Here is a 10,166-nt window from a genome sequence, read left to right on the forward strand (position 1 = left end):
CACAGCAAGAATTGTTCAGGACCAATGCAGCTGACTACCTACGTTTGTACCTCTCTTGTTGATGTCTATAGAAGTTTCCCTATAGCATTATTCTTTTTACTTTTCTTGAAATATTAATATCCCCAAATATTTTTTCATTAGGATCTTGGTTGCCGAGTAACCATCTGCTGAGTTTGGAAAAAAGGAATGCAGAGGATTACACAGTACAGGAGTGATTCGTGACTGTTTTCATTTCATAAACTTCAGCCTCCTGGTTTAGCGATCCCCTAAAACTCAGACTAAAAAATGCTAAGGTTTGACAACACCTATGTGTTGTTTCTTCCACCTGTGAGGAGGAAAACAGCCAAGAAATTTAGTTCTTGGCTTACCATAATTATAGCAGCCTATTCAAATGAGCATACGAGCTGGAAATGACAAGGTACAGGGAACTCTGGAAGAACTTGATCTTTAGAACATCAGTTTTTCCCACCTGAAAATACCACATGCTCATGATGCTCTACCTTTACAATGCTTTGTATCCTCTCAGTTAACGCCTGGAGCAATGAGTCTGTAAAAGGATATGATCATCCCTCATTGCAGCTGAGTGACCATGTCACTGTCTTGCAGGGCTCTGCAATCATCTAAGCAATGTTAAACTCATAGTCTGAAGCAGAACAAAGTGGACTTGCTCATTCATTGAAAGAAGGTTAAGGTCTGATCTGAACCTGTTTTCAGTAAAAGGAAAGACTCTGTTGAAATGTGCAATGACAGCATGGAGACAGGACATCTTGCAGTGCGATCAGGGTCTGCTGTGTGCTTGGGATGCAGTTTCATCTATTGTCTTCTATTTATAACACACTAATGCATTTCTTTTTTGACTCTTGACCAATAAGGTGTTTCAAAATGATGCTATCCTTACGTCTTAATTTTGTCTCAAACTAGGATTACGGAAGCCTTTCAAAAAGCAGACAAATTTTTTAAAATAGAAGGCTCTGGAGGAAAACTGTACCAGATTTCTACAGCAATGGAGGATATGGAAGCCTACACTAAGCTAACTGGTATGAGCTCTCAGAATTTTTTTTTACAGTAAAAGAACATGAGTACCTGTCAAAATACTGCTTTTACAGCTGTTGGCACAGTGGGCCCTTGCCCATGACTAGGACTCTCAAGTACTGCTTTTGTGCACAGATGGTGGGGCAGACCTGGACCGTCCAATCTCCGTGCTCTCGTATCTTGCTGGGAGAGCAAGACCTTCTAGTTTAAATTACTTTTATGTTGAGAGAGAGAGAGAGAAGCACCAACTTCTTATGTTCCACACACATTCAAATTCAGATTATTGCAAGCAGTGCTGTCAGGAGGTCCTGCCTGTGCCCTGAGTTTGTTGCACTTGTCACAAGTGGGATGTAAGTCAGCTCTGAGCGATACAACATCTAGCTACATCAGGTAGAGAAGTACTCTGTGTGTGTGTGTGTTGTAATGTGAAACTAACCCCAGGGCAGGTTTCAAAGGGCTCTGATGGGGTCTGATTTGATTTGCTTGAGACATTTCTACCCTGCTTGCAAATATAACAGAAGACAACAGTATATATGAACAACTTAGTTTATTGCTGAAAGTTTCTGGTTGCTCAGATAAGAGCTTGTGAGAATGGTTCTCTAGGGTAAGTACATGGAGCAGCAACCTGCTTGAAGACATGTGGGGGAACTCCACCGTGATTACAGAGTGAAGCAAACAAGAGCTGAGACTTGTGATGTTTTCCCATTTCTCAAGGTCTGGCTCAGTGCTGTGAAGAGGAAACACAGAGAAATTACTGAATTCATGGAAACTGGCTTGAGTTATGTTTGTGTCCTCTGTTACTGGTTTCCCACCACAGTGGCGTCTTGGTTTTGTCTGCCCCTCCTGGTCTTTGCTGTGAGGCACACCAGCATTCCTCTGGTTGATGTTCAGTGCTGCGCCATGCCATTACCAGCTTTGTGCAGCATGGGGGATGGAGGCCAGTGTGGGCAAGGCAGACCCTGCTGCACTGAGGGGTTTGTGGTTGGGTGACTGCAGGACAGAGGATGCTGCAGACCCCGATGAAGAGTGCTCCCAAGTACTGGCAGCTTTTGCAACACCTGTGAGCTACAGCTCATGAAGTCTCCCAAGGCATCTTTCCTGAGCGGCAAGGCAACTTTCCTGAGTTTCCGTCAGCAAGCTTTGGCTGGCCCACAGAGATTCAAGAGCAGTGTCGCAGAGGATCCTGTGTGCCTTAACCTGTGTCATGCTAACAGCCTTCTGCTGGCAATCCTTCATCTGCCACAGCCACATTCAGCCTGACCATAGACCTGAAGCAACAAGCACGTGAAGGGGCTGCACGGAATGCTGAGATGAGGGGCTGCCTGGCCCCTCTGACACTGCATGCCTCTGCCCCAGGGGAGGAGAAGGGGCTGGCTTTGATTGAGGGGCAGTAGCTATTGGAGAGCATGAATAGCAGTGTTGGGCTGTGGAAGGCTGGGCAGAAAGGCAAGAACTGGGATTAAGTTCTTAACAGGCTAGGATCTGTTCCCTGGCGGCTGTCTGGTCTGTGAGATCAGCTGTGCTAGCAAGTTAGCACCAGGGTCCTGTTGTAACTGCCTGCTGACCTGCGGTACCTGGTGAGGAGCACAGCTCTCAGGGCAAGGACACCAGCTCTGTCCCCTGCCTCTTACAGTCTGCCGCAGCAAGGAGCTGCTTGCCGGGGCTGTCCTGTTCAACAAGGAGAGTTGAACAGCGAGGAGAGTGATGCAAGGAATACACCAACATCAGATGTAACACTGGACCATGAAGGACGAGTATGTTCTCCTCCTCTTAAACCAAAGCACTTCCTTCCCTGCCTCCAGTGGTTGCAACCTGGGGGCTTCTGAGAGGACAATAGGCTTGTTTTTAATAGTCCATGATGAGTGGTGCTTCTCTGAAACTGTCTAATTGCCTCTTGGATCTTTGCAAATGATAAACCTCTGTGAGGTTCTGCAGCAGAAAGCTCCATAGCTTTCTTCCATGATGGGTGAAGAACCACCGTTAGTTTTTAATTTGTTGCTTCCTGATTTGACAGCAAATTCTAGTTTTAGTAAAGGATGAGACAACAAACCATTCCTTGTCACTACTGCTTTTGCACAGTGGATGTGTTCGTGGGCTTCTTATTTCCCCTGCATTAACTTGTCTCTCAATCTGAAGGGACCTAGTCAGTTGTTCCTCGTGGAGAAGTTCCTGACTTTGATCAACCTCGTCCATAAAAACAACCCTCAGTTAAAGGTATTGCAGTACATGGCTCATAGCTTGCTTCTGGAGTGTGTTGGGAGTTTCTTAAGCCAGCTGCGGTCCTAGGTGGGGCATTGCAGAGCTGTGTTTGCCGCACATGTCAAAACTGCCTGGGTATTTCTGGTCAGGGAATGCGAACAGACACGGAGTGCAGCTGTGTTGGTTGTGACAGGCGAGCAGCATCCTGACAGCAGCAGCCTCTTTAGGACAGCCAAAAATAACCTTTCTGCTCCGAAGCCACATCAAAAGAAACCTGTGTCTTGCTGCTCATATTGACGGTGGGAAACACACTGCGTATTTCACAGTCATGTGGAGACAGGAGGGGGGACTTTGATGCTGGCATCCAAAATCTGAGAAATTCTGAAGGTTTAACGGAAGTACTTTATTCTTTTAGAAGCTAGAGCACCCTTGTCCCTGAGCCAGTTAGTGCTGGGGTTTAGGATATTCTGCTGAACAAGATTGGCAAAACAAGAAGAGGAAGCAACTTCCAGTGAAATAATGTGAGAATTGAGCTAGTTTTTTCTGTCAACAACAGTTATGAATCTGATGATAATCAAGATGATATTGTAAGTGACTTCTCAGTTGTCAGACTTGGTATGTTCAGTCATTCTCTGAAAGTGAGTGTCTTTCCTGAACCAGCAGTTTTTCTTGTTGCTTTAACCTTTGTCCCTGTACATGGATTTTGCCGTGGCACTGGATTGTGACATACTTAACAAAAATTAATGCAACTTTGGCAGATAATATCTACCTGGAAATTCTGCACTCAAGTTGTCCAGAACTGAAGGAGGCACGAGAAATTTTGCATAAAATAGAACGACGTGAATTATACAAGTTTTTAGGAGAGACTCAACCTGAAACAATGAGGGAAATTGTAAAGGTAATGTCTATTGGTGGAAGATTCTGAATTCTGTCCCTGTAAAAATGTTCTCTAAGTTGCTGACTGTCTTTTTTTTCTCTGTCTCTGTGTCGTTTTTGTTTGTTTTGGGGTTGGTTTTTCTTGCTTAACTGTTATTCCAAAAATAGAGTCAAAAGTTCTCCTGCCTTTATGTAGCTGAGCCATGAAACATTACAGGAAACTGGGAAGAGTTTTAGCTACAAACAGCCAGAAGAATGGCAAGAGGTGGAAATTCACAGGTTGATTATTGCAGAAATATTTTGAGAAAAAAACTGTTTTCCAAAAAATACAAAGCTGCATAAAAAGCTATTATAGTCCAGTGATTGAGAAGGTTATTACTATCACCTTGTGTTCATTAAAATTTCAAAATAATAAGGAACACATTTGCTTTGAATCGTAATTTGTGTGCTTTGAGAACAAATGTCAAACTGAACAATAACTTCTGAATTTCTTGGTATTAAATTCTGTACTTAGCATGAGCATGCATGTATTTTTTCCAGTATTTGCTTTTCAAAGCACTCATCAGACATCAGTTTAACCGCTGTTGTCTTATTTCAAAATAATGTTGTGTTGGAGATGACATTACTTCAGATGGCTCAGCTTTTCTTGTGATGTGCTATACCATATTATCAAATCATTAGTTAATTATCTCTAAACTTCAGCCACGATGCTTAAAATTTTCCATGCCAAATTTCCAGAAGAGGTTGACTGTATCTAGAAAGCCTTAATAAAAATAATTCAGCTTTTTTAAAGAATAAGGTTAGAGAAGGACTACTAGATGTCTTACGGGCTCTGTTCATCTTTTTGTTTGAAGAGAAGGTTTGCTTGTGCTCTTTGTCCAAGAAAAAGTAGCCTTAAGAGATTCCGTATTAAAAAAGTAGGAGGAAATAGGAGGAAGGAAAACATGAAATGGTACATTGATTGTCAGGTTTCTGCCCTTCTGAGGAGGAGTTCAGGATAGACAGCCTAACAAATAAGGAGATGGGCAGGAGAGTGAATTGCATGAGTTCCACCTTTGAACATTTCCTTTTAGAAGCTTGGTTAATGAAAGGAAAAACTCTCACTTTGAAAATCCAGCCAGAGGCATTGCATCTTGGGATATCCAGCGTGTTGTTTGAAGGGAGACTGGACCACTGTCGGTGCTATAATCATATCCAGCCAATGCTTTGCAGCTTCTGATGCTCAGCTGAGGGATTGGGGGAGAATTTTTCCCCCTGTGGTGCAGGAGTTGCCTGTTGCGGGAGTGTTGGAGGCTCAACTTCCTCTGAAGTGCTGGAGGTGAGCAGTGGCTAGACAAGACATAGCTGTGTCTGTTCTCTCCTTAAGAGACCACAATGCCGTTATGTTTAGAATCATAGAATCACAGAATAGTTTGGGTTGGAAGGGACCTCTAAAGGTCATCTAGTCCAACCCCCCTGCAGTGAGCAGGGACATCTTCAACTGGATCGGGTCGCTCAAAGCCCCGTCCAGTTTTGTGATCCTCAAGCTGGCCAGAGCCAGGGGAACATCCCCAAATAGCTACAGAGTTCTTTAACTGGAAACTTAGCTTTGAATTTATGCAAACTGGAAGAGGTAACTTAAAAAAAAGGCAAGCGAACAACAACAAAGAAAAGGAGAAAGTTAGCATACATACATTCTGATACAGAATAGAAATAAATAGCTTATAAACAGGCTGCCTCCTGCCAGTTGCCTCCTGGCAATTCTTTCCCCTAGGTTTGCTCTCAGTCTAAACCTTTCCTTGGCTTCTGGAGTCACAACAAACCACACGTATGCCTCAGCTTGGCAATGTGTGCGATTCCCTGCTCTTCTTAGCAGTCTCCCCGTCTTTGCAATGGACAAATCAGCAGCAAAAAAAAATGCTGCTAGTTGAATTCCTCCCCTTCTGGACCTGTCTCCTGGATGCTCTGTGCTGCACTTGAAACTTTTCTCCCATGAGTCTCAGTTGCCCCCAGGAAATCTTGCTTCATCAAATCTTGCAGCTTTCCTGAACGTAGCAGCCCTGGACAAAGGTAAACAGGCAACTTTCTCTCTGCTGCCCAGCAACAGCCTTTTAATGAGAACTTTTACATTTCCATGAACAGCTACTCTCCATCACACCATGCTCCTCTGGCTTTAGCCTAGCTGTCAGCAGGGAATAGTCTCTAGGTCCAAAACCAGACAAACCCCCCTTGCGGGTTTCAGCTTTCAGCTTTTGAAGCAGGTCACCATCCCCTCTAAAGTTTGCCTAGGAGCTTGCTACTTCTGTGTTTGGGGTTTTGTGGGTTTTTTTTACAGTGATCAATGACATTACTGATCCTGTGTGTCTCTTGGGGATTTTTTTATATGTTTCAATGTATAAAAGCTTTATTAGAGGGTGAGATCCTGCAGCCCTTCATTATATAAAAAAAAAAGTTCAGTAAAAAGGTTTAGTGTTCAGCTTTGGGGAACTTAATTGCAAAACATTTGTATTAGTAAAACAATTGCTTGAAGGTACTTATTTTCTGCTTTCATGGAGACTTCAACATCCTGGATGGACTGACTCTCTCTCTCCCTCTCCCTTCCCCCCCGCCCCAGTCATCAGGTGTAAAACTCTTCTTCCACAGGCTGGCAGTATTTGGATCTTCTCAATTATATAAGCTTGGTTTGTTTCTAAAAATTGGTAGAAAACTTATGGCTGAGGTATACAAGGATTCAAACAAACAGATTGCTGCAAGAGGAGTCTGTCAAGCTATGAAGAAATGAAAGCTTTAGTTTAGTGACACGTTCTGTCATGCATTTTGTTGCCTTGGTCTAGACCTGGTAGTGCATAAATGTAATCTGAATTACTATCTTTTTTCAGAATAATAGCCTGGCAGAAAGCATTGCTAATTCCAAGCCAGAAAAGGATCCTCCAGATGTGGAGCTAAAGGCTGAAGATTTCATAATTGATGTAAATATCTCTCAGAGCGGGTTCAGAGTAAAAACTTCGCAGTCACAGAGGGCCTTGTATACCATAGTGAAAATTGGAGATACGTTTCAATACATTTGCAAAGTGAAAAAACAAAACCATAGGGTTGCCTCTTAAATGCTGTCCTAGCTGTTCAGCTCAAGGCTCCGAGAACAGCAAGCTTCCCCCTGGGAGGTTTGCTGTGGTTGGAGGGCCTGGGGGCAGAGCCTTCAGGCAGCTTCACTGGGCTGTTGTTTGGGCACTTCTGCTCCCAGTGACAAAAGTGTTCTCCCATGACTGTCCTCACCCTGAAAAGGAGCAGCAGGGAAACCTTGGGGTTTTAGCATACAGGTGTTAAAGTCAACAGCCTAGGAACCACGGCTGCTGGTTATGAAGGCAAGTAAACTGCGGGCCCCAGTGGGAGGATAACGGGCTCAGTGACGTCCAGGTTTCTAGTATTGCACACCTGATGCATGGCAGTCACTCCTGGGTTTTGCCTTCTGCATAAATCACCTTGCTGACACAGCTCAGTCTCCAGCCAGCCCTGGTGGGAAGGAGAGAGCTTGAGCAGTCTGTAAGTATCAAATAGCTTAATCCCTGTTCTTCATTAATTCTGGGCAAAGCTAACGAATGGCTTTCCATAGAGTGCATCACAAATTACTGCTAAAGCTCCCTTGCATTGAAGATTCACTTCAGGCTGGGTAAAATTGTAGCCATTTACTTAGCTTTAAAGTAGTTGACTGCTTTCCTTGTCCCGCAAATTGAAGTCATGGGGAAGTGGGCTCCTCTCTGCTGACCACAAAACTGTTGGTGTACCAAGCAGATGTAAATAATGTTGTCTAAACTTCATGTTTAAAATTGTAAACTCTACTGCTGCCTCCGTAGGTTGTGTGTATTGGGGAGGCACAGGCTGGCAAGGGACTAGCAGGCTTCCACTGTTTGAAACTGGAGTGTTTCAGAGCATGACTGGGAGCTGGTTAGTGTAAATATGAATATATCCACCTGGCAGCTTCAGAGCGAAAGGTGGTGGAAGAAAAGATATAAAATGCAAATACCAGATTGTTTTATTAAGTAATCATTTGTTAATTACTGTTCTGTTTGATTAGTGTCATTTACAGAAGTATAGTGTGTATTCTTTTGTATTTATTGTGAGAAAACTAAAGACAAACATTAACAAATGCCATTTTCTTTGTTTTACATGCAAGGTTATCAATATGGATTATGGAATGAAAGAACAGAATCCCATTGATAATGTTCTCTTCTATTGCAAGGCTGATCCTTCCAAGGCAGTCAAGATCAGTAAAGAACAGGTAGTCTTTTATTTTCCTCAACTGGCTTCTGAAGGGCATCTTCTTCACAGCTTGCGATGGAAGTGATTACAGTCCTTCGTGGTAGCTCTTGCAGGAGTTGTGGAGAGGTTGTGGAATCCATGTCCTTGCCGGTCTTCGATGTGTGTTGTGCTATGACAATCTAGAATCCTGACAGCCTTTGCATATGAACAGTATTTAACTTGAATACACTGGAAGTCTTAGAAAAATACAGTTGATTTGGATAAAGCTCATGGATTGTAGTGGAATGTTTTTTACTGCTTTCCATTTGTATTCAGATGAAAAAATTGAAGTTCAGTGGACTCTGAATTCCAAGAAATGCTAAAACTTATTTATTTTTTATTCCAAAGGTTTCAAAGTTTTTACCCATGACATTTGCAGAGCAGGTTATCCGTGTTTATTGCAAAAGTCAGGATCCAGATATTATTTCAGCTGCAAAACAGTATTTTATTCAGTGGTGTATAAAGAAGGATTTCACCAAACCACAGGTAACATTCACATGTTATTTTTCTTGTTCTTAGAGCTCTTCACCTTTGTCCATAAGCTTGGTCTTTCATTAAAAAACTTGGCATTCAGGCCTTGTCTTTGTGCAGAGCCACTCCTCACTAACTTAGCTTCTGGTTTTATTGTGGCTTGCATCTGGGCGTGCTTTGGTTTCACTGAAATAGTGATGGATTTACATTGATTTCACTTACGTGATTTAAAAAGTCATGTTTTTATAGCAAAGTTAGTATCCACACAGACACTCACTGGTTCATGGATGCAGGTTTCCTCATACAAAGGCTTAAAAGAAGACTGAAAGATTAAAAGATCTAGGGAAGAGGTCAGACCAGTTCTTCTATTGCTTTCCCTCTTTTCCTTCCTTGTTCACCAGCTGTTAAACTCGCTCCTCCCCCAGGAGATTCACGGTCAGTCCATTTGCTCTGAGTTAGAGTGGAAAATATCTGCAGGAACAAGATTGCAAAGCTCTACTCTCTGGGCAACTAGTCTGAGTTGCCTGCAAGGTGTTTCCCTTTTCTGTCAACTCTCAGAACGTACAAGTTTCCAGCTGAGAGGAAGGAAGAGGGTATGTTACAGCTCATCTGACGTTTTGTTTTGTGTTGGGAACCGCGTCAGAGCTGCCCTGGCAAGTAAAATGGAGACTCTAACGCAGACCCTGAATCCATACGTCTTGCTTTGCATTCCTCCTGCCAAAGGTGGTGGAGAAGCCTGTAACAATCATGGCTGTGAACGGGCGATGTGTGATACAGCATCGTCCCCATCACATCCCCCTTGCAGGGAGGTGGGTGCCTTCATCTAAAAAAATTAGTATGTGCTGATATTTCCAGCATAGCCATCGTAGGGAAGCAGTTATGGTTGTAGCAAGTAAGTTTTTCTCGGTAGAAAACGCTAATGGAGCCACTTGGCTACGTGAGTGAGCTGTGAAGTTTCTAGGCTGGAGGCGTCAGTAGGTTTGATAGATGTGCTGGCTAATCTGCTGTTACGTTTCTCCCCTGATGGTTGGCTTTCACTTTTGTCTTTCACTTTTGTTTGTCTCGTAGTCATGCCAGGGACGGGAAGAGCTCTCTTCAGTTCCGTGCACTTTTTCAGATACTTTCCACTATCTGGGATCAAACCTCAAAGTAAAATAAATGCTTATATTAAAGTCTCCAGGTTGCTTAAGAAATGCAGCATGAGCAGTTTGTTCTGTGAACCATGCATATTTTTTCCTTTTCATCAAATATGTTAATATCCCTGACTTTGCGTCTTATTTGCTAGAGACACCTGCAAGTCTCATTCAGGGAAA

The 10,166-nt window shown here is 43.1% G+C and overlaps 1 protein-coding gene across 1 annotated transcript in view; it reads left to right on the forward strand.

Moving 5' to 3' along the window:
- Positions 1-10,166, forward strand: part of SAMHD1 (SAM domain and HD domain 1) — a 29,941-nt gene that overhangs the window by 16,765 nt on the left and 3,010 nt on the right. Inside the window, exons 10-14 of the mRNA XM_009329356.1 lie at positions 922-1,037; positions 3,990-4,129; positions 6,966-7,055; positions 8,258-8,362; positions 8,731-8,868. Coding sequence (XP_009327631.1) covers positions 922-1,037; positions 3,990-4,129; positions 6,966-7,055; positions 8,258-8,362; positions 8,731-8,868 — 589 coding nt within the window. The remainder of the gene's footprint in view (positions 1-921; positions 1,038-3,989; positions 4,130-6,965; positions 7,056-8,257; positions 8,363-8,730; positions 8,869-10,166) is intronic.

This window comes from Pygoscelis adeliae, unplaced genomic scaffold, assembly GCF_000699105.1.
Source record: "Pygoscelis adeliae isolate BGI_AS28 unplaced genomic scaffold, ASM69910v1 Scaffold407, whole genome shotgun sequence".
In the NCBI taxonomy this organism is placed as follows: domain Eukaryota; kingdom Metazoa; phylum Chordata; class Aves; order Sphenisciformes; family Spheniscidae; genus Pygoscelis; species Pygoscelis adeliae.